The 25237-nt window shown below is 42.7% G+C and overlaps 1 protein-coding gene across 1 annotated transcript in view; it reads right to left on the bottom strand.

The window, feature by feature from the left end:
- Positions 1 to 25237, bottom strand: part of KCNK10 (potassium two pore domain channel subfamily K member 10) — a 141511-nt gene that overhangs the window by 39965 nt on the left and 76309 nt on the right. The window contains exon 3 of the mRNA XM_082853740.1: positions 10445 to 10562. Coding sequence (XP_082709866.1) covers positions 10445 to 10562 — 118 coding nt within the window. The remainder of the gene's footprint in view (positions 1 to 10444; positions 10563 to 25237) is intronic.

Genomic DNA, 25237 nt, shown 5'->3' with positions numbered 1-25237 from the left:
CCATGCAAGAAGCGAGTTATTGGGCTCATGGCTTACTGGCATGTGGGGGATGCAACAGAGTAAAGATAATGTTGATGGTTGGTCCATCATTCATCCTCTTACAGGCCTGGAGAACTCACTGTTGCTTTCTGCCTTTAGGTGATGAGTCACCTGGTTATTTTCCCTTTCAATTTTCCAGTCACAATCATTCAAACATCTTATCACAAATCATCTAAATTATAGCTTCTATTTCTTAAATGACTGTTCAGGCAAGCCTTCCTAATCTTGCATTTCTTTTACTCACCATGATTTTTGATTTAATTGTGCAAAAAAACACACAAAAAACCAAAGGCTCTCAGAACTTTTTTCAAGTGTTTTCAGGAACTTGGACAAAATCATTTTGTAAGCATTTCCCTCTAGAATAATCCAATTTACATTAAGATAGCCCTATTAAAAAAGGAATAAATGTGCCTATATAGCTCCACTTTATGTAGAGTTATGGTGACTCTTGGAAATATTCTGGTAATTTGTGGAAACATTTATCACTCTTGCTTGACTGTTTCATAATTGCCTGATTACTGTCAAGGAATATATGTTTTCCTTTAGTCTGACTATCTCAGAAAGAAGCACATTGCAGACACAGGCAGACAAACTGAGGCTTTACACCTGCTTAATAGGCCTCTTATTAGCCCTAACAGGGGCTGCACCCCTTCCTCCAGCTTTTAGAGAGGCTCTGTCCCACCACTTGGATAAGGACTGTGCTCAGGGGACATTCCAGTGTCATCTTAGGAGCATGAGAGAAAAGTGGGAAGATGAGGCTCAAATCCGATACCACCTCCTTCTACCTGGTTGGCCTTAGGCTCGCTTCACCTCCCCAATCCTAGTATTAGAGGGGTTCAAGGACAATGTGGGGAAAACCAGTGAACTGTAAAGTGCTATACCAATGCCAAGGGTTAGTAGTAGTCCTACAATCAGCTCCTTACTTGTTCAGTGTTTCGCAGACTAGAAACTAAAATAAAATTAGAGCAAAGTTCTTGGGCACTAGTGAAGTAATATTCAAATTGTAACAGGGAAGAGCCAATCTGACTACATGTTGGATCTGTTTCTTTTACTTTAACCTTTGCTTCCTGTTGCTTTTGTTCACTAAAAGGATAGTGTCTGTACACAATGGCCTGCCTCAGGGAACCCTGCCCCTCTGCCTGAATGTTAAACCCAAGTGCCTTTGTTCAGGGAAACATCCAGACCCTGTCCACCTATGGATGGCTGCAAGAAAGAAGAAATTAAAACATCCCCACCCTAAGGCTGGCCATTTCAGGGAACATTTGCAAGGCTATACTGGCATCCAAACCCCGATAAGATGGTTTATTGGAGACACTAGTCTGCCATCTTCTCAGTCTGCCTTTCTGAACAAAGTCAAAGTCATTATTCCTTGCCTCAACACCTCATCTCTGATTTATTGGCCTGTCGTGCGGCAAGCGGAGCAAGCTTGGACTTGGTAACAAAATCAGTCTTTAACTATATTTCAGGCCATCACCTCACATCGGACATAAAATAATTGCTGTTCTTGAGTAATGCTGTATTGTGTGTGTGTGTGTGTGTGTGTGTGTGTGTGTGTGTGTATCTGTGTCCCCTGCCTCTGATGAACTATATGGAAAGACGGTTCTCCAGTTTGACCCTCAACCCTGTTACTCTGAGAAATTTCCAGAAGCTACATTTTAGAGCTTTGCTCTAAACAGGAGGCAACAAGAGAGCCACATTCCTGGATTTTTGCCTCTATTTGTACTGGGCCTGCTAGACTTCCCTGCCCATCCTTCCAGAAGGCTTGATGGAACTTTGAAGTAAGGTATAATAGTGGCTCTAGAACTCGAGACTGCGGGGATTCCTGTTCTGATTCTTCCACTTACGAACTCTCAGATCTTGGGCAATCTACCTTTCTGCCTTGCTTTCCGTGACTGAATGATGGAGCTATTAATAGCACCTACCTTATAGCTTAAAGAGTTACATGTGAAGCATGAGTAACCTGTGGAGATTAAATACATGTGAAGCACGATGCAAAGAATAAGCCCTCAGTAAGGATCCACAGTTATCATCTTGCCCCAGGTTTTCTGTGGGAAGGAATCGTTTCTAAGCTATGTGTCTCCAGGAAAACTAAGCCCCAGGAGTAAACAGGGTTGGTTCCTATTTTCCCTCCGGAAACTCCATTGTTCTCCTATAGCACCAGGACAAAAGACAAAATGCCTGTGCCCCAGGCTGGGCTGACTCAGTGGCTTGGGTGGGCCCACAGCTGGATTTGGGGTGTGGGTATCGATGGGGCAGCAAAGGCTGGGAAGTGAGAGGCAGATGGTCAGGAAGAACTAGCCCAGGACATTAGAACTGGATTGAAAATAAAGCAGAAGAAGTTCCAGGAGCTCCTCCACCAACTGGCTTCTGGTGACTTTTGGCAGGAGATGACCAGCCCAGAGAGAACATTCTGTTGTGAACGAGAAGGACCAAGGTAGTGCTTAGCTCTGGTCACCCCTGGCTAGAAAACAGCCCAAGCCCTTTCCAAAGACAAAGCTGGTGTTTCAAGAGGACTCAGGCCTGAGTGGTGCACATGAAACTCTTCCATTTGCTGTTTACATGCCAAAGTCACATCTTGGGCAAACCATGTGCTACTCAGCTCTGGTATTTGGTTTAGAGCACATGTTCTCAAAGCCTACTGTCTGTGCATTTATGGGCGTGTGGCCTGTGCAGTCACACGGAGCCCCATACTCAGAAGGGCCCCACGCTTGGTTTAATGCTCTGCCCTTGCCATTTTGTCCTTCTTAATCTTTTTATTTTAGCAAAAGACTGAATTTTCATTTTGCACTGGGCCTGTGCCTTAGGTAGCTGGTCCTGGTGAATAAAGCTAGACTCCATGGCTTACCGACCTTGAGATACTGAACAAGCTACTTGACATCCCTGGGTCTCAGTCTTCTCATTAGTAAAATAAGGCAAATAAGAGTACCTACCTCATGCAGTTAACGTGAAACTAAGTGAGATAACGTATGTGGAGCACAGTTCCTGGCACCTAGTAAGCACCCAGTAAGTGTTAGCCGCCATGACAGCTATTCCCAAAGCCATGGGCTAAACGTCCAATCCAAGTGCTAGTCAAGTAGAAATAGCTGTCTCGGTACCTTGGCCAGTACAGCTCTTAACTGAGGCCACCAGGCAAGGAACACAGTTACTGACTACCATCTGGGACCTGATGAGGGGCTCTCTAGGATATGGGTAGAGCCAAGTGACTTAATCCAAAAATGCCTCAAATGGAGAATTCCCTGGCAGCCCAGCAGTTAAGACTCTGCACTTCCACTGCAGGGGGCATGGGTTCCATCCCTGATCAGGGAAATAAGATCCCACATGCCACACAGTGTGGCCAAGACCAAAAAAAAAGACTCCAAGATGAAATCTAATTGCATTCCATAGCTGTTGGTAACGCAATCATTTTCTGCCCTTCCACAAGTGATGGTTTGTGGGAAACAATCTGCACACGGGAGTATCATTCCTCCAGCTTAGAAAAACTAGTTGCTGGAGACCCCCCAGCAGAGTCAACAATTGAGGCAGGTGGGACTTTCTCACATCAGAATTAGTTACCGAGAAAGGGAACAGGGTGCACAGTGACCTCAACAAAGACAGCAGTCTAGTCTTCTGGCATGGCTCCTGGTTTGGAAAAGAGCCTGAGTGTTCTCCCTTTTGCCATACACTTGGAGATCTTCCTGTATATCTGAGCACAAGAAAACCTTATTAAAAAAAAAAAAAAAAAGAAGCTTTGATATTTTCATATAAAAGGGACCTCTGATACTGAGTAATATCACTGCGTTTCAGGAAAAGACTATTATTCCTAAGATCTCTCTAACACATTCTAAATAATGAGCACATTTTTCTGTGTCTGAATAGTATTTAGTACTCAAGAGAGTCACTCTGGAGAGCAATTTGGCAAGCCTTTAAAAGGTCCAGGCCCTTTGACACAGCAAGCCCTGGGGGATCTTTCCAAGGAAACAGCCAGAGATGAAGATCACCATTCATGAAGAAAGATTTTCATCGTGATGTTACACCATCACATAAGTAAAAACTGCGTACGACTCCAACAACATGTGATGACAGCATTGAGAGTAGAGCCAATGGAACCCATCAAAGCTTATGTTTTTCAAAGAACCTTAGTAATATGGGAAAGTGTTTACCGAATTATGTCACACATTATGTGAAACCAAGCAAGCATGCTAATGTATGCGTATTTCACAAATAATGAAAACGTTCCTCAGCTCCAGCTGCTCTACTGCCTGTGTCCTAAATGATGGAAAATTTCTAAGCAAGAAAGGGAAGAATTAGCAGGCTCTTAGTTTTCTTATCAGCTTTGCTACCACTTGTGATGAATGAATTTACCACTAAATAACTGGGGAATAAAACCTTATTTCCTCACTTCATTATTCTTACTAACATTGTACTTATGTTTTCTTTAGAATTCTCTAATGGTATGACTCTCTAAAGACCCTCCGCCCTGGAGTCAAAATTTAGCCAGCTAAATGATGTTCAACTCACAACACATTATTTTTCAATTAAGACAAAGTGAGAGAGAAAATAGCATTTTCTCCATTGAATAGTAAAGGACCCAATCTCTAACACTAACACTGAGCCATGATACTGAAGTGGACTTGTGGTTTGGGTTGGGTTTTATTTTTGTTTGTTTTTGATTTACGCTTGTTTTGTAGTAGTTTCCTGTTCAGCCTCCACCTTCTTTCATATTTTGGGAAAGGTCTCTGTCCTTTGCCCAGATATGACACAGCGTCCTGCCTCTCACTATAGAGGCAACAGCATCCCAGGTTGCCAGGATACCAGCATATGAACTTAGGGGCTTACCCAATAGGAAGCTCTAAGACTTTAAATCAAGAGCAAGTAGCCCAAAGAAGGTGGGAGATGGCAGCTGCAGTGGCCAGCAGGGTCAGGCACTGGCTATGAGGTCAGAGGATACTTACTGGCCCTCTGTGATCTCTGAGCCATAAGTGTGCATTGGTTAGAATTTTTCAGCCTTAGGCGAGATAAAACCCAATGCACACTCGCTTAAGAAAAACGAGAAATGTACAGACCCCAGTAAATAGCAGGATATTTAATATTTATTTAATTCTTCATGGGTAGCTTCATTCCAAGCTCAAAGGATGCCAGCTGCACCCCGCTTATCACTCCTCTTCTGTTAATCTGCTTCTTTACTGTTAGCTGAATTCTAGGCAGAAAAACCCTCAAGGGACAAAAATGAATGGTAGGGTCCCAGGCTTATCCTTTTCCCAATTTACATCCAATAAGAAAGAGAAGTCACTTCCTCCAAAGCTCAAGCAAAAGCCCAGGAATTGACTTGCTTATTGGCCTAATCCAGATCTCATGTCTGTCTCTGAACTCAGGGCTGTGGCCACGCACATGCAACGCACTGGATTTCTTATTTTTATGGTTCTAATCTAATTTTAATTCACATTTTTAATTTAAGTATAGTTGATTTACAATGTTGTGCTAATTTCTGCTGTACAGCAAAGTGATTCAGTTACATATATATATATATACACACACACATTCTTTTTGTTATATTCTTTTCCGTTATTGTTTATCTAGGATATTGAATGTAGTTCCCTATGCTATACAGAAGGACCTTGTTGCTTATCCATTCTATATGTAATAGCTTGTATCTACTAACCCCAAATATCCAGTCCATCCCTGCCCCACCCCCTTCCCCCTTGGCAACCACAAGTCTGTTCTCTATGTCTGTGAGTCTGTTTCTGTTTTGTAGAAAGGTTCATATGTGTCATGTATTAGATTCCACATGTAAGTGACATCATATGGTATTTGTCCTTCTCTTTCAGACTTACTTCACTTAGTATGACAATCTCTAGATCCATCCACGTTGCTGCATTATTTCATACTTGTTTATTGCTGAGTAGTATTCTGTTGTATATATGTACCACGTCTTCCTCATCCATTCATCTGGCAATGGACAGTTAGGTTGCTTCCATGTCTTGGTTATTGTAAACAAAAGGCACTGGATTTCTGAGTCTAGACAAGATGATTCTTCCCCTGTGGCCTGGGGGCCAAGTGTGGGGAAGGGGACCATTAGGGAAATGGTTATCAGGACAAGAGTGAGTAAGTGAATGGGTGCCAAGCAGCAGAAACTGAGTCATTTGCACAAACTCAAAGATTCCAGTGTAAGCACATTAAAAAGGGCAGAAGACGTTACACGTCAAATGTTCCTCATTAGGCGGTTGGAACCACCATTCCTCAGTTACATAATGTCATGTGGGTCAGTGAACACAGCTGTTCAATAAACCAAGCCCTTGGGAGCTTAATGAGTTAACACGATAAATGGGTACGCATCCCAATGTAGCTATGGTGTTTTTCAGTGCATCATATAGGCCACTGATTTAGCCATTTTATAAAAATAAGAACATTAGAATTTTCTTTTTTGTTTAATATACACTAAGGTCTCATGTGTCCAATACTGGGCACTGGAAGTGCACTTTCCAAAATGTACTTCTTGAAGTGGCCTAGACTTTCTCAATTTCAATGATTTTACTATAAATCCCCCTGAAACACATGACACATTTCCCCATCTTAATAACCAGACCACTGAACACAATCTAACCTGACATTGGTCTTCTCTGCTCTACTACAGTGATGCCCTCGGGGGATGCTGAGGTGTATAGCACTGTTTGCCATTACACCAAATGGCGCCGTATCACCCTGCTTCCTTTGTTGGATGCTGTGGGATTGAGGACAAATATGACCTAATCTGGCCTGGAGTGTCTGAAAGGTTTCTAGGCCCTAGACTCACTAGTGTAATGCACACCTCTACTACTTGTCATAGTTGATCTTCATGTATTTGCAGATTTGCAAGCGTGAACCTAGTACATCACATGATTAAGAGGCTTTATAAAAAGGAATGACAATTCTCTCTGACTCTAGTTTTCTTAATGCACATAACTTTCTTGATTGCATCGATGTAAAAATAACACAGGCCCTAAAGAGGAGGTCTACAACCATAAACAGAATCCTGTGCCTCTAAACAACGCTTAGCTTCTGAAACTTGTGCCAATAGGAAGTCAATCGTCAAAGATGCATCCCCCCCAAAAAGGCATACTCTCCAACACCAAAAAGTAAGGGAGAGGGAAAAACCTCCCAGAAGGCAGAGCTGGGCCTCAGAGAGCTATGAGATTTGAGAGACTTGAGCTATGAGAGAGATTTCCTCCCAAAGAGTATAAACAAATGTTAATGAAGGAATCCTCCCACTTCGAGGGTAGAAGAGCATCCCACTGTGTGTCCAACATTGCTATGAACCGGTGACTGTTGTGTGTCTCGCATTCTTCTGAATGAGAATTTTTATTGTAGTGTGACTTCACTACCTCACTAGTAAATGAGGGCAGATAACTCTCAAACTCTTTTTCAGCAGAGCTGGGAGAGGGATGCAATCTACAGATTCCACAATATACGTAAGGATTACCAAAAGAAGATAAGATTGCACAGAAGCAATATGGGAAAATAATACAGAGAAGAAGTACAGAGAATGATGAGAGGGTCCATAGGTGGCAAATCTCAGAAAGTCCCTGCAAAAATCCAGTTATGAAAGTGAGTGTCTCACCTTGAACTTCAAAAAAGATATCCCTATATGTACCAAGTGTGGAATGTAGGGTGAAGAGGGAGAGCAGCAGAAGCCCCCCTAAACTTGATCTGATCCAGAAAAACAGAAGAGGCAGAGCTATACAGAGAATAACACAGATGGGCCATATTTGCAGGAAGCACTCTGTCTCTCTGACAACAGGAAAGAGGAGAGTCTTGGCATGTGCTACCAGAAAGGTTACCTGCTTCTCCCTGCTCTGCTCTCCCCAGCCCATGGAAATGTTCAGCAGAGAGCTGGTCCAGGAATATCCAGTTCATTTGGCATCAAGTATGTGAAAAAGAAACTGGCCCAGGGACTTCCCTGGTGGCGCAGTGGTTAAGAATCTGCCTGTCAATGCAGGGGACACGGGTTTGAGCTCTGGTCCGGGAAGATCCCACATGCCACAGAGCAACTAAGCCTGTGCACCACAACTACTGAGCCTACACTCTAGAGCCCACGAACCACAACTATTGAGCCTGCACACCACAACTACTGAAGCCCGTGCACCTACAGTCTGTGCTCCGCAACAAGAGAAGCCACCGCAATGAGAAGCCCATGCACCGCAACGAAGAGCAGCCCCTGCTCGCCATAACTAGAGGAAGATCACACACAGCAACGAAGACCCAATGCAGCCGAAAAAATAATAAAAAATTAAAAAGAAAGAAACTGGCGCAGCATAAATATAAAGCTTCCTTTTTTTAAAAATGTGAAAGAGCAGCAAAACTTACCAGTGAATGTGAGACACTCAGCAGAAAAATGTTGCCCCAACCAGAAGAAAAGTGTAAACAACTATGAAGTAATCACCTCTAAGAATCATCACAGAGAAACCACAAAGATGCAAGAAATCAGGGAGGAAATGGTGAGATGACAAGTGCAGATGAAATGTGAGCCGAGCTAACAGAATGCAGGGAAAAAGTAGGAAAGAGAAAAGTCCCCTAATGCTCATAAAAGTGAAAACAAAATTGGAAGAAGCACATGGCAGAGTAGGCACTGTGAAAAAATAACAAAAAAAAGAAGATAATACTAACACGTTGAAAACCAAATTTTAAAGATAAAAAGGAGTAGAGGGAAAACATTAGACATAGAAGACAAGCAAAGAAGTGATGATAGATGCATAACTGGAATTCCCAAAGAACAGAACCAAAATCATACAGCAGAGAAAATGTTTAAAAATAGCAATCAAGAAAACTTTCCTGAAATAAAAGGGACAAAACCTGGTAGTGTTATCAGATGAAAGATAAAGAAATAATCTTTTGAGTAGCTGAGCAGAAAGATCAAGTCACTTGTAAAAGGGAAAAAATTGTCTGGCATCAGGTTTCTCCACAGCAACATAAGCATTGGGAGAAAGTGGAGATCCAACAAGATCCTTAAAAAAGAACATGTGAGTCAAGGGTTTCATTTCCAGCCAAACTGCCCTCCAAGTATAAGACCATTCTGAACAACACAAGAACCCAGGGAATATTGCTCCCTGGAGCCATTCTTAAGGCAACTACCTGAAGAAGAGTTTCAGCCAAGCAAGTGATGGTGACAAAAACTATAGCAAAACCATGATGAAAACCAGGGCTAGAGATGAACAGCGACAATACTTAACTGTAGAACTATGACTAAAACAAATGGGAGTGCCCAGGTAGCAGAACAGAATAGCAGAATGTGAAATATACACCCTGATGTTACAGAATGATACAATGAGTAATAATTGATAGTGGAAGAAGAAAAGAAGTTGAGATGCTGAGTAAGTTCCCTGACTGCATTATATATAATAATTGAGAGCCAAGAGTTATTAAAGTGGGCAATTCTTCTAATAGAAGCCTAAGCATATTTAATAATGTAAAAGTAAACATTAAAAGGATGGTGTCAACTAAAATTGTGTGGTGGAGAAAGAGAAGAGATGTCATCACCCATAATAAGGAACTAATAGATACTACTTAAAGAATAGAACACTAAGGTTATTATATGCGATTATAATTATAAAGTTAACCCCTATGACAAATCGTTTAATCCCTATGGCAAAAATACAAAACTCCCCAAGTATAAGAAAAAAGACACACACAAAAATTGACAAAAGACAAAAATTGGTGCAGGAAGGAAGTAATCATAGCTCGCCTTATAATCAGTTGGAAGAGGAGCATTTACCTAGCAAAATAATGCAACTACTCACATTCACTTTTGATCTAATCAAACTATACTGGGAAGGAAAGAGGACGGGAAGAGAGCTCTTCTACAGTGGGGCGGGGAGGAAAAAGAGAACTGATTCCTCATCTTCCACAACGGGAAGTCAAGAAATCACCTCTAAAATAAAATTCGGGAAGTGTAATACCAATGTGACATTTAAAGACATGGAGATGAATATCAAGATAATCATGCAAAAGAAATGAAAGGGGTTGCCCCAGGGGAGGTGAAAAAAGAGGAGAGGGGCAGAGACTGCTGTTTTACATAACAAACTTTGTGGAACACAGTTTGGCTGTTTAATGTATAACTTCAATAAAAAGTACACTTTTTAAAAAAGAATTTGAGCTCAACTGAGCAATCAGAGTTCAACTGATCATTCAGAGGTTCATTTGTTACCCTAACCTTTCCATGAGGTCCTTTCAAACGAAAGTTTCCCTAGTCTTTCATTTTGAAAAATGAAATTCTTCATTCTGCTCTGCCTTTTATTGAAAGCCACCACACAAGTACTGCATTAATCTGACAGTGTTTCCTCAGCCTCCTTTGAACCTCCGGCTGCCATGTATTCTATGAGGACAAAATGTTGATTTTAGTGCCATTACTCAGGAGGGCCTGCAGAGGAAAAGATACTTGCAAATACATTGATACCTATGGTGGTGATGACAGTTCCAGCAAAGAAAAAGGCACTTCCGAGGTCCCAGTGACTGCTGTTGTTAGAAGAGTTTCCTATGGGGCTTACTCCTGCGTTGTCAGCGTCAAGAGCATGCTGCAAGGAAAGTGACAAAGCATGAGGTTCAGTGAGAAAGCTTACCAAGGGGCTTCCCTGGTGGCGCAGTGGTTAAGGATCGTCTGCCAATAAATCCAGGAAGATCTCACGTGCCGCGGAGCAACTAAGCCCATGCGCCACCACTACTGAGCCCGCGTGCTGCAACTACTGAAGCCCACGTGCTGCAACTTCTGAAGCCCACGTGCCTAGAGCCCGTGCTCCGCAACAAGAGAAGCCACCGCAATGAGAAGCCCGCGCACCGCAACGCAGAGTAGCCCCCGCTCGCCACAACTAGAGAAAGCCCGCGTGCAGCAACAAAGACCCAAGGCAGCCAAAAAGAATAAATAAATAAAATAAATACGTTTTTTAAAAAAGATTGCTTTAAAAAGTAAGAAATGAGTGAACAAACTAAAGTAATAAATGTAGGCACATGATCTTCCCAAAGGTGTGAGAAGAAAGCAATTTAAAATAAGTTTATTAAAAAAAAAAAAGCTTACTAAGATTTCCTTGCTCCAGAACCTGCAATGATCTATAAAGGACTGGTTATGTAGATGAGGGTACCGTCATACGATGAAATACTATTGTTACAGAGAAAAGCACGGCCCAAATGGTACCACTTGTGCTAAAGTCCATGGTATCAAACCTGCACTTGATACCTGACTTTACTGCAGTTACGACCTTCCCCAGAAATGTAATCTTTTTTTACTATTTATTCTTTCCTTTTAGTGAAGTATAGTTGATTTACAATATTGTGTCAGTTTCAGGTGTACAGCAAAGTGATTTAGTTATTGTTTTTCAGATTATATTCCATTATAGGTTATAACAAGATACTGAACATAGTTCCCTGTGCTGAATCCTTGTGCTTCTCTATTTTATGTATAGTAGTTTGTATCTGTTAATCCCATACTCCTAATTTGTACCTCCCTCCCTCTCTCTCCCCTTTGGTAACCGTAAGTTTGTGTTCTGTGTCTGTGAGTCTATTTCTGTCTTGTATATAGACTCATTTGTATTATCTTTAGATTCCACATATAAATGATATCATGTAGTATTTGTCTTTCTCTGTCTGAGTTACCTCGCTAAACATAATATTTTCTAGGTCTATCCAGAAATGTAATCTTAATCAACCAGTCTGGAATTTTCTGGTCAGCACCAATGAGGCAGCCTGTCTCATGGACCTGTTCCATCCCCCAGAGGAAAAGAGGTAATGTGCATGCTAAAACCCCTGCTATTCCTTCCCCCCTCTCCCCCCAAAGATGTCCTGACCTAAAATATAATCCTTTCTTCTCTTTTGATAATAGCTCCTTTGCCCCACTCTCTTCCTATAAAAACCTTCCATTTTGTACAACCCCTGGGAGGACTCCTCTAGCTGCTATATGGGATGGTGCCTGATTCATAAATCATTGAACAAAGCCCATTAGATCTTCAAATCTACTCGGTTGAATTTTGTTTTTTGTTTTAATTTTTTGGCCTCGCCGTGTGGCACGCAGGATCTTAGTTCCCTGACCAGGGATGGAACCCACGCCCCCTGCAGTGGAAACGCCAAGTCTTAACCACTGGATCACCAGGGAAGTCCCTGAATTTTGTTTTTTAACACTATACATCCACTTGTTAAAATTAGAAAATTAGTTTTAAATTGGGGGGAAAAATCCATATATAGTATGTTGCCATTTATGTAAAATCTGCAGACATAGGATTTACCCAGTCCTGGCAGAAGTTATGCAAAACGCATACATCTTGTTGTGCATATACATAGAAAGATGTCTAAAAGGACTGGCACCCAAAGTGGTCACTCCCGGGAGGCAGGGTTTCAGTTCCTTTTCACTCTCTTTTTTTCTGTTTTGTTGGAATGTTTTACACTGAGCTTGTTTCAGGAGTTAAGAGCTTGGGCTCCTGGGTCAGACTGTCATGGTTCTGCTCGTTAATCACCTCAGACACTTGGGCAAGTTTTTTTTTTTTTTTAATGTGTCTTTTTTTTTTTTTACATCTTTATTGGAGTATAATTGCTTTACAATGGTGTGTTAGTTTCTGCTTTATAACAAAGTGAATCAGTTATACATATACATATGTCCCCATATCCCCTCCCTCTTGCATCTCCCTCCCACCCTCCCTATCCCACTCCTCTAGGTGGTCACTAAGCACCGAGCTGATCTCCCTGTGCTATGCAGCTGCTTCCCACTAGCTATCTATTTTATGTTTGGTAGTGTATATATGGACTTCAGGATATGAGGAGGGGGAAGAGTAAACTGTGACAAAGTGAGAGTGGGCAGTTATTTTAACCTCTCTAAGCCCAAATTTCCTCATTTGCAAACTGGGGATAACAATGCCTTCCCCCACAGAGTCGTTGTGAGGATTAAATGAGGTGATTCATGTAATACGCTGAGCCCAATGCCCAGCACTGTGTCAGGATTTAACAAATAGTTGACAATTTTGTGACTGTCATTTCACTGTCCCCCAACACACACACACAAACACACACACACACACACACACACACACACACACACACACACACACACACACACGGCTCCTTTTAAAAATAAATAACAATGACTCCTCACTGGCTACCGAATTTGTAATTCCATACACCTTAAAATTCCCAGTGCCTTGGCCACATTGATGCTCCAACCTCATCTCACACTATACTATAAAAGCCTCCAGCCCCGGGCAGGAAACTCTACGAGACATCCCCTCATAATTCTGGAACTTTGCTTTGCCCTCCCACAAAGGTGCCCACCTTTCAGGGTCTAATCTGGGCCCCATTTCTTCCAGGAGGTTCAGTTTGTACCTTGTAGCCTCCACAAAATGCCTCTGTCCCAGGACTTACGCTTCTGCACCCATACATTTAACGGGCTTTTGATCACACACTCCCTTGCTGGAAATCCCTTGCTGGAAATCCTTCCCTACTCTCAGCATGCACAGAATAAGGTGGAAAATTCCTCAGCAGCCCTTCCTGAGCTCACCCTGCCAAACTCCTTCAGGCCAGGGGAGAGGGTAGCACGAGATTTCAATCAGGTGAGCTGTGGTGAGGAAGGTAGGGGCTTCAGACGGAGGTGACAGAAATATGAGCTACTTCTAGAGTCTCCATTCCCTGGACAAAATCGTAATAACCCCATGTGAATATTGCCAGACACAATTAAATATTGCAATGGGATTATATTCATCCTAAATAATGCCCATAAATCTCTGTTAAAACAAGCAGACAGGGGCTTCTCTGGTGGCGCAGTGATTGAGGGTCCGCCTGCCGCTGCAGGGGACACGGGTTCGTGCCCCAGTCCAGGAGGATCCCACATGCCGTGGAGCGGCTGCGCCCGTGAGCCATGGTCGCTGAACCTGCGCGTCTGGAGCCTGTGCTCCGCAACGGGAGAGGCCACAACAGTGAGAGGCCCGCGTACCGCAAAAAACAAACAAACAAACAAACAAACAAAAAAAACAACAAGCAGACAGTGGTTGCCATAAATTAGATTACAAATGAAAAACTCAATCATTGTTAGTAACATTTTGCCTTCATTGATCTGAGATATTTCAAACTCTTTAAACCAGGGATCAACCCTTTTCCAGAAAAGGTCGGATAGTAATTGTGGGCTACATATGGTTTCTGTTGCAAACCCCCTAGACAACTTACTGGACAAAAGAAAAAAGCTCTTTTGTTTAAGTCTTTAGTTTATTCTTTCCTGCCTCTAAGAACATGAAATATTATACTGGCCACTGTTTCTAACATAAACCCTGGCACCCCAGAATTTCAGATCCAGCTGCATGGGATGTATCTTTGCCTGTGGTTTAAATTGGCCTAATCTACAAGGATCACTTATTCATCGGGGGTTATGCAATTCTCTGCTTTAGAGAAAAGACAGATGCCAAGTCCTTTCTGCTGGTAAAATACCCATTGTCACTATACTTTGAGCGCCATCAGGCCAAGCCACAGGCCTTAACTAGTGTTTATAGCCTCATAGTCTATTTAGCTCTGATGGGTCCACCTGGAAATAATACCTCAGGGACAGCTCCAGGCCCCAGTCGCTTAGGTAGCCACAGATCACACCATCAATACCTAATATTTACAACTTCTATGAAGCTGCAAAAAGAGTTTGGGTTCAATCAGGTCTCACTGTGCTGAGAATTACACATAAATATCATAAGCAGACCAAGTGCTGTGTATAAAAATACAGATCTGCAGCAGACAGGCAGGGATAATTATTTGCTTCATCAAAAAATCCAAAGTAAGATTCCTTTTCAAGTTTCTTTTCTTTGAATTATGCAATTTATAAATATTTAATGTTTACATATGTAACCCTGAAGGAAAGTGTCTATCGGTTGAAAGGAAAGGAAATTAACATTTGTTGGTGTCTACATTGAGGCAGGTGTTTTAGAAGTGTTCTTCCATTTTATCCCTTCCACAACTTGTGTGTTATTCAATTTTATCCTTTCTACAACTTGCAAGAACTTTACTTTCGAGATAAGGAAACAGGCTCAGGAAAGTTAAGGAACTTGCCCGAGGTCACACAGCCAGGAAGTGGACAAGCCAGAATTCAAGTCTTGACTGGCCCAAAGCCACGGTTTTGCCCTTTCCTCTGCATATGGTACCCAGAACACACTCATCCTCTCCCACCCTGTGCTCACCTCCAGACAGAGATGAGGGAGAGGTCTTGTCATCATCCAAGAATTTAGACAGAAGGGACCTCACAAGCGATCATTTCTAACTAGACTACTTCCTTGAACATGTCCATGGGGGCACCAAACTTTATTTGGCTGCTGGAGCTGGTGAGAGCTTAATGGCTCAGCATTAAATTTTAAATTAAAAATAAATAAATAAAAATGGAGAAAGGTTGATTTTATAGCCTGAAAGGGAGGGAACAGAGAAAAGAGAGAGAAAGCCCCCAAAAAAGAAGAAAGGAAAGCAAAAGAGACAAAGTGTCAGCTGAGCTCAGTTACAGCAATGCCCAAGACTTCTGAAAAGCAGGTCCATCTAGTACCCAGTTTTAACTTGCTTCATATGTGTGATATAAATTCCTCTCCTGTTCCCCCAAATCTTCAGTAAAGTGGGCTATACAAGCAAATGCCCTGGGGAAGTGGTTTTAAATATAAGGATTGTTATGGGCACTGTGGGCCAGAATGTGATTTAAAACCAGAAGTAAGAAGGAGAAAAATAAGGCCTGTCACAAGTCACCAACCTCTTGGTAAGACTTTAGAGGATCACCAACCCCAGGAATGAGGTTTGATTCTATCTAGATCATATATATCAGCAAGACTCCAGCAAACAAGCAGAATTAACATGAATTAACAAACTCAGGTTACGTACCTACAGGGGAAACCCAGTATAAATGGACTGTTATCACTTGAACCAACAGCATCATTTTTAACTCAATAGTTCTGATTGAATTCATACTTCTAACATTATTAATTTTCTAAAGTATTTTCTAATAATCTTAACTGTTTGAACTCAAGTAAAGCCTTTTAAAATTAAATGCATTTGCTTTTAAGTTTGTTTGTTTTTCTTTCTCTCCATTCAGGCTGCAAAAGTGAAGATAAGCCAGCCCATTAGAAGTGTCCAAGCACGTAGATAATGAAATGACGAAACTGAGCCATGTACAGTCTGGCTTAAAGGATCAGTTATAGGGTAGAGGTTCAACCAACATCAGCATCATTTTAAGCCACGATCTCAGACTTAATGAGCATCACGTGTTCAGTTACAAGATCAACCACTACCAAGTTCAGAGAGGTCTTCTGAGGATCAAAAAGAAAAAAATTAAACTACATGTCATGTGAGAGTTTCAAGCTTCAGGAAAAACATACTATAGATAAGAGGGTCCCATTTGAAAATTTAATTCCACACCTTTTTGAATTTCCTTTTTAGCCTGTCAGTTAGAACTTCCAGCTCCTACCCAGTAAACGATTCATAAATGAATGTTTCAATCAATAAGAAATGAGTGGGGCTTCCCTGGTGGTGCAGTGGTTAAGAATCTGCCTGCCAATGCAGGGGACACGGGTTCGAGCCCTGGTCTGGGAAGATCCCACATGCCGCGGAGCAACTAAGCCCGTGAGCCACAACTACTATGCCTGCGCTCTAGAGCCCGCGAGCCACAACTACTGAGCCTGAGTTCTGCAACTTCTGAAGCCTGTGCGCCTAGAGCCCATGCTCCACAACAAGAGAAGCCACCGCAAGGAGAAGCCCGCGCACTGCAACAAAGAGTAGCCCCCGCTCACTGCAACTAGAAAAAGCCCACACGCAGCAATGAAGACCCAACACAGCCAAAATATTAAATAAATACATTTAAAAAAAAAAGATTGCTTTAAAAAAAATAAGAAATGAGTGAACAAACGACAGTAATAAATGTAGGCACATGGTCTTCCCAGAGGTGTGAGAGGAAAGCAATTATTTCTTTGTAATACAGACAAACATAAGAAAGTAGTCCAACACAAAGAAATATAACGATTGTCCTATTTTTTAAAAAATAAAGAAGGAGGAGGAAGAGTTGGTGACAGTGGTAAGGTCTAAAAGAATCTGTTTCTAACTTACTTACAAAACAGAAACAGAATCACAGATCTCGAAATCAAACTTATGGTTACCAAAGGGGAAACGTAGGGGAAAGAGATAAATGAGGAGATTGGGATTAACGTATACACACTGCTATATATAAAATAGAAAACTAACAAGGACCTACTGTATAGCACAGAGAACTATATTTGACATTCTGTAATAACCGATATGGGAAAAGAATCTGAAAAAAAATGGATATATATATATACATATACATATATATATATATATATGTATATATATCTGATTCACTTCGCTGTACTCCTGAAACTAACACAACATTGTAAATCAACTATACTCCAATAAAAATAAAATTAAACATCTGTTTCTCACAGAGAGTAGAATGGAGATTGCCAGGGGCTAGAGGGTGGGGAGGGCAGGTATTGGTCAAAGGGTACAGACTTCCAGTTATAAGATGAATACGTTCTGGGGATCTAACGTATAGCATGGTGATTTCAGTTACTAATACTGTATTTTATACCTGAAGTTACTGAGAGAATAAATCTTAGATGTTCTCACCACAAAAAAAGAAATGGTAATTATACGACATGATGGAGATGTTAGCTAATGCTATGCTGGTCATCATTTTGTAATAAATAAGTATATCAAATCAATACGTTGTACACCTTAAACTTCCCCAATGTTATATGTCAATGATATCTCAATAAAACTGGAAAATAAATAAATAAAAGGATCTCTTTTCTTCCTGCTTCCTCTATCCTCCTTCCTTCCCTGCATTAGGACCACCAGAAAGGTATAACAGAGAAACTGCAGCCTCTCCCAAAATGAGAAGGGGATAAAGAGCCCTCGAAGATCCCCCCACCAAATTCTCCTGGTGCTGTCATCCCACGCGGCAATGCTGGGTTGTATAAATCACTGTTCCGGGCAGCACAAGATACCATCATGAGTGTTAGCGCTACTCTGGGATGAATGACGGCCCACAGGGGACCACTAACTGTCTGTGGCTTTTCTCCTATGATCTGTGTACTTGGTGAGACAATCTGTTTCTCTGTTTCCTCACATGGCACCAAAAAGGAAGACAAAGGTGGAGAGGTGATCACTCAGCTTGTCTGAGACTGAAGAATGCAGCCGATTGGCACCATATACACGGACGCTAATAACCATGGCGATGGTTTGATTTACTGTCCAAACCAGGACACTTGCAGAGGGAAAAGGGCCTTGTTCACGATTATGCTTGAACTGCAGGACAGGCATAAGACAGGATGTACGATCCTTTTACTAACAGCTCACACTACGGGAACAAAAGGAAATGACCTCATCTGAGGGCACAAAGGTGGCTCTAGGTCTACAACGTTCTTAATCTCGAGAGGGCACAGTCAGCAAAAGGATTTATGAAGGAGATATTTAGCCAGGGGTCGAGGCAAGAGGAGGGGGTCGTGGTGGAAAGTGGTTTCATAAATGCATTCAAAGCGGGCATACTTTCAGCCATTAATGGACAGAAGGAAAGCCACAACCCCTGGGAGACAGAGAAGGGCAACTGGCAGACCACATTCATCACAACTCACAAATGCCCCTAATGACTCAAAACCCTGACAACAGGGTAGCAGCATCCTTCCACCGTCTCACACATTTGTTGCGGAAGGGCCTCAGGTGAGAAGTGGAAGTATGATATTAATTTGTTCACCGCAGTTGCTTTTTATTTCTCCTGCTTCAGAAGCATTTCACATATAAATATTTCACAGCAGCAGAAGTGACCGTGCTGGGGCTGGGGCTCCTTCACGTCCAAGTGTAAAGCCACATCATATACATACTTCAGACAACAGTGGGAGGGCATCAGAGAGGAAACCTGGAGCCACCCCCATTAGCCTTTCCTCTGTCCGGGGGGTGCTTTACGACCTGGTTATAAATGTAGAGTGAAGGTCACCTGCAGATTGGACAGCGTGAGTGGAGAATTTGTTTGAAGAATAAGATAGAGAAACCCAAGGTGAGCTAGATGGCACATCCAGAGCCTATGGTCTGAGGAAGTAGCTTTCCTTGCTACCACTAGTTAATTCTTTGGGGAGAAAATGTTCTAAAACTCAGTTCCTTAGCACCTGGGTATACACTAATGACTGATGTAGCCAAACATTGTCATATGGGACCAAGCCACATTGGCAGGAGACCTCCTACCTTCCAAATTGTGCCTTACAATGTAGCATTCGTTTTTTCTGTCTCTTTGACTACATGGAAGGATGAAATAAGAGACATTTTAATGCATCAAGTCCACTAAGGAAGCAGAGATATATGTGTGTGCTCTGATAAGACCAATAAACTTTCAGAGTGACTAACTGTCGTCCTTTCATCTCAGGTTGGACTCAGCCTCTACCAAATCTGCCAAGTGATGATGAAAAATCACCTTGGTCCTGAGGAGAATGCTTGATGTATGCACTGCTCTCTCTGCACTTGAGATTATTCCTATCAAAGATGAGTCTATCCAATTTCTGGGGAAAATTTTTTTTTTTTACTGGGCTACAAAAGCAGCTCCAGGAATTCTGATTCACTGCTGTGAGCTAAACCCAAGATGACTATTCCTTCCATCGTCACTGCATTGGAGAGAGCTTGAAATTTAACAGATGATGCTTCTGCTATCTTGTTTTCATTGTAGCTTTTCACTTGGACTCTTTCTTACTTTTGAGTGCTGGATATTAATCCCAAATTAATATTTCATTTCCTGTGCCCCTTAGAAAATGTATCAGCATCTTCTACCAGCACCTCAGCTCTCTCTCCAGTTTGCAAACCCTTTTTCTAACACTCATCTGTTATGTCACTTTCTTCCACCTGAAAAAGGACAATATAGGGATGTAGGAATTTGTACGTCTGATCCTCATTTTTCAAAGAACAAAAGGTTAAACCCTCCCTTCCTCAGTAAGGCTAACCCTCATCCACAAGCTTTCCGTCTCTTCCGCCCATTTCTATCAAGAATGAAGGGAAAATACATGTTCTCAATAGATACGGATAAGTGACTCTCAACTGCAGACCTGAATGATACCTCGTGTACTGTGGTTTTAAATAGAATCTATTGGCCCAGTTCAACACCTTATGTGAAGATGCAAAGCCATGTCCCTCTAGAGCACAACCAACAGATAATTATTATTCTCTGTAGTCTTCTCACAGGAGAATGAAGGTCCTTCTGGGGGTCCCACAGATTGAGTCAGAGACTCCTGCTCCGTGAATAAGGGCCTGAGTGTTTCCTTGTCTTCTGGCACCAGTCGCACTGGACTTTAACTACCCAAGCCACGTCGGTCTCCCCCAGCAGGAGTAGAGCATCTTGGTGAAAAAGCGTGGGTTCTGGAGCCAGGCTGCCTGTGTCCAGATCCCAGTTCTACCTGTCACCTAATCTTATCTAACTTCTGTTCCCCAGCTGCTTACCCTTACCTCGAAGGATCATTGTAAAGACTAAATAACAATAAACATGAAGCATTTAGAGCAGTGCCTAGCCACAGTAAATACCGTGTAAGTGAGCTAGAGAGACAATGGATTCTGGAGGACAGGAAGTAGACGTCTTGCATCATTTTTTATTTTATTTTTCTAATCATCGGTCTAACACAGCACCTGCTTCATGACAGGCATTCAGCAAATATTAGTTATTAAAATGAATACAACTGATTATGAGTAATGAAAATAATTGTACGAGCCACACACCACCAAAACCTTGTTAAATGAACGAGTCACAGATGTAGAAAACAAACGTATGGTTACCAAGGGGGAAAAAGTGGGGGAAGGGATAAATTGGGAGATTGGGATTGACATATACACACTACTATATATAAAATAAGTAACTAATAAGGACCTACTGTACAGCACAGGGAACTCTACTCAATACTCTGTAATGGCCTGTATGGGAAAAGAATCTAAAAAAGAGTGGCTATGTGTACATGTATTACTGATTCACTTTGCTGTACACCTGAAACTAACACAACATTGTGAATCAACTATGCTCCAATAAAAATTTTAAAAATAAAAAAATAAATCTTGTTAAATGAGATTTTTGCTTCACCTTCAATGAGGAGCAAACACATGCACATTTGTAGATAAATGCGGACACCGACACCGTAGCATTCATTTCTGGATTTTGTTTTATTTTTATGAGAGTTTTTTAAGAACACTGACTTCTCATTTGCAAATTCATTTATCTATCATGCCAATTGCCATTAGCTCTTCAATTTCTGGCTTAAAAGCTTTAGATCTTCTTCCCTAAACAGTGATGGACTCAACAACCCCAGGGATAAAAACAGTAATAATAATGAAGTGTAAGCCTGTAGAGACAGGCCAGGGGCTGCAAGCCCGATCTTGCACACATTGAACAATCTTCTGCATGACCACTTCGCTGAAGAAAGGGCAGTGCCTCTGACTTCAGGGCAACAGCCAGGGGAGTTGCTTCAACTTGCCAGAGCTGCATCTTTGGGCACAAAGATGCCGATCCTGCGCTCACCAGAGGTCACCTGCTGCCTCGGCTGCGGTCCAAACTTCCTGCACAAAAGGCTGCTTGGAGGAAGGGAGGGTTCAGGGCAGGGAAGGAGAAGGCTCATCTGGCTTTGCACGCACTCACAGCAAGGATTTCCACTGGCTGCTGAACGGATGTCTCAGGCGCCATCCTTTCCTTAAAATCATTACGTTCTTAAATAAGTAAAACTTTGGGGCTATGGACACCAAGGGAATCTGCTCATGCATAAAGAAGACAGAAGAAGTACTCTTGACAACCAGACCGAGAGGAAAGGTCTTCTAGAGCACAGAAACAAAATCACTTTCTGCTTTGCTTCTGTGAAGGTTCTAAATGAAAGGGGAGTTCCCTGGTGGTCCAGTGGTTACGACTCGGTGCTTTCACTGCCTTGGCCTGGGTTCAATCCCTGGTCAGGGAACTAAAATCCTGCAAGCCTCAGGCGCAGCCAAAATGAAATAAAATAAATAAACGAAGGGTTCTTGGTCTCCAAAACAGATATACAAGCACCATTCATTCATTTCTCAAACTGTAAGCAACTTCTACGGGCCAGCCACTGTGCTAGGCATCAGGGATACAAGGATAAAAGACACAGACTCAATCTCAAAAAGCTCACAATCCTGGGAAAGAGACAGGTGAGAAAATGATGACTAGCTAATAGAGTCTAAGAAGCACAGAGACAAATGTGAGTGTGTGATGCTACCAGGAGGGCCCACGAAGGCTTCTTCCAGGCCTTGAGTTTTGGCACCTCTGAGGATAAATCAGTTCAGAAATCCGGAGCATAACGCTTAGCAAAGTGCCACAGTTGGCACTCCATGAACGTTTAGCTGATGAATGGATGAACGGATGACTAAAACCCAGCTCATAACTACCACTGCTATACTCTGGGCTTCTATGAGGGACCAAAATGGCAATGGACTGATTGATCGGATCACGTCACCCTGCTGCTTGAAACAGCCAGAGCTTCCCAGCGCTCTTAGGATAAAATCCAGCATCAGGCCCTGCAGGGTGTTGCCCCTGCCTGTCTCCAACCTAAATGCCTACCAATCTCCCCTTGTTAATGGACCTCCGGCCACCTACACTCCCCTTCTCTCAAGTTCCCAGACGTCCCGGCTTCCTTCCACCCACAGGGGCCTGACAGCTCCCTCCGCCCAGAACCCCTGTCCTACTAATCAGGTCTGTTCACGTGCCTCACAGCTCTAGTTCCCCCATCCCTTTGCAGCATTCATCTGGTTTTATTTACACTTATTTCTGTGATTACATGCATAAGGTTTGCCTCTCCCACTACCAATCAGTAGGGTGACCATATAATTTATCTTTCAAACCACGTTTGAGAGGAAAAGGGCCACTGTTCACAAATATTTCAGATCCACAAAAGCTGGGATGTTTGCCCATCCTAGCTATAAACACTCCAAGAGGTCGGGGACCGTGTCTGCCTTTTATTCACCATCATGGCCCCAGTACTTAGCATTGAGTAAATCAATAAATTTGTCAAATTACTAAATGAATGAGGGAGTGAGTAAGCAGGTGAGTGAGTGAGTGATTTGGGGTTTGGCAGAAGAGAATGGTAAATGTCACAGCCTTGGGAAACGTTCATGGGTCATGCAAATTAACCAACATCTCCTGCTTGTGGGGAGAAATCTTGACAGCTCAAGATCTCTGGCCTTCCCTTTATCTGCAGAATAGCAGCTTCAGTCACCATGACAACATCAAAGGTCCATGCCCAGGACCACAGCATGGTACCCAGTCCTCTCCTGCAGCCGCCCATATCTCAAATTAACTCCTCCGCCAGCAGTGAAGTGAGTCACTATACCAGAGGCCCACAGTTCAGCACCTGGCCCTGGCACGGATGCTCTCCATATGCTGGGAGCGTTAAAAATCCAGGGGAGAAGGAGAACGGGAATCTGTGTCAGAAAGCAAGCACTGACTCTCAGGAAGGAGCTTTCCCATCCTGTGGTTTAAGTGGATTTTCCCTTAGGAGGAATTTGTCCTGGTACAATTACACACTCTTCAGCCCCATTGTGTCGAGCCAGGGATAGAGCCTGATGAAGAGACCATGGGCTCTGGAGTTGGAAAATCCAGATTCCAGGCCCACTTTTGCCACTAGCTAGTTGCGAGGACTTAACCAGGACACCTAGCCTTGGTAAACGGGGACAGTAACAGCGGCTACCACTTGGAATAATGGGGAGTGAAAATGAGGTTCAGGAACACATGTAAACTGCCTGGCCCCAAGCCTGCACACAGTCAGGACTTAATCAGTGGTGTCAAACAGTATCCATCAAATACATCTTGAGGCCCCCGAACTGAGCAAAGGATCCAAGACTCTAACCACTTATTAGCAAAGGATAAAAATCCGTAAGTGATCATACAGTGAAAACCAGTGGCAAAGATCCTACCCATCAACATAAAAAGTCACAACCTGACAAATGACCACTACAGACCCTCATCCACGGAGGCTGAAGCATTCTTCCCTCCCCTGTCAGTCAGTGAAGCCTCATGATTTTGTCCCTTGGCGGTTACAGAGGTTGAATGTTTTATTGCTTTCTCCAAGATGAGTCATGTGGGAAGTTTCTAAAACAACTGCGCTGGGGGCAGGGAAGGAAGCAATTGTGGCCTGTGAGAGCATGGAGGGTAAAGGAGTTCTTGGGATGGAGTGACTGCCTAATTGAGTTGATGGAAACTGCGACTTCATAAACCTATTCAGGGGCTTCCCTGGTGGCGCAGTGGTTGAGAGTTCGCCTGCCACTGCAGGGGACACGGGTTCGTGCCCCGGTCCGGGAGGATCCCACATGCCGCGGAGCGGCTGGGCCCGTGAGCCATGGCCACTGAGCCTGCGCGTCCGGAGGCTGTGCTCCGCAACGGGAGAGGCCACGACAGTGAGAGGCCCGCGTACCGCAAAAAATAAAACAAAAAACAAAACAAAACAAAAAACCTATTCAATGTATTGGTTTGGCCAAAAAAGTTTGTTGGGATTTTTCCATAAGATGTTTGGAGACGAAAGCTGGCCAGGGGGAAATAGTGTTTCCTAAATGCCAACTGTAGGCCAGACACTGCTGAGCACTTTACGTGGGTTAACTCACTCCCTCCTCCCATTATTCCGAATGAAGAGGGACTGCATCATCCCTATCATAGGAAAAGCAGCCTTAGGTTTAATAGTGCTAAAGACCAAGTCTATCTGACTCCAATGTCCATGCTCTTTCCCCTCCTTGACGCTCCCTTCTTTGAAAACACAACAGTCCATATTTAGAGTGCTATGGTACCGTGTCAGCCCACATTTCCCTAAAAATTTCTCTTTCTCCCTCCAATCTTTTCCTTGGGGTAAAATCTTTAAGAAAAGGCTCAGACGTAGTGTAGGGGGTACTGACCGTTGACACAAGTGAGCAGTCTAGCACAGTGCTTAGACGTATGGGCTCTGGAGTCTGGCATCCCAAGGCTCAAATCCCAGTTTAACCACCTATCAGCTGTGTGGCCTTGGGCAAATTACTTAATTTCTTAGAATTTATTTGTTCATCCATGAAATTGAATGATGACAATAGCTCCTACCTGTAGGTTTGTTGCAGGGGTTAGATGAATTAAAGGATTGAAGCACTTAGAACATGCCTAGAGGAACGTAAACATAAACGTAAACGTAAACATAAACATAAACGTAAAAGTGGTAGCCATTTTTTATTATTACAACAGCTCTGCAGGAAATTTCCCTACTAC

Source organism: Leucopleurus acutus (genome assembly GCF_964270905.1).
Source record: "Leucopleurus acutus genome assembly, chromosome: 1".
In the NCBI taxonomy this organism is placed as follows: domain Eukaryota; kingdom Metazoa; phylum Chordata; class Mammalia; order Artiodactyla; family Delphinidae; genus Leucopleurus; species Leucopleurus acutus.
This window is presented reverse-complemented; position numbering and strand designations above follow the sequence as displayed.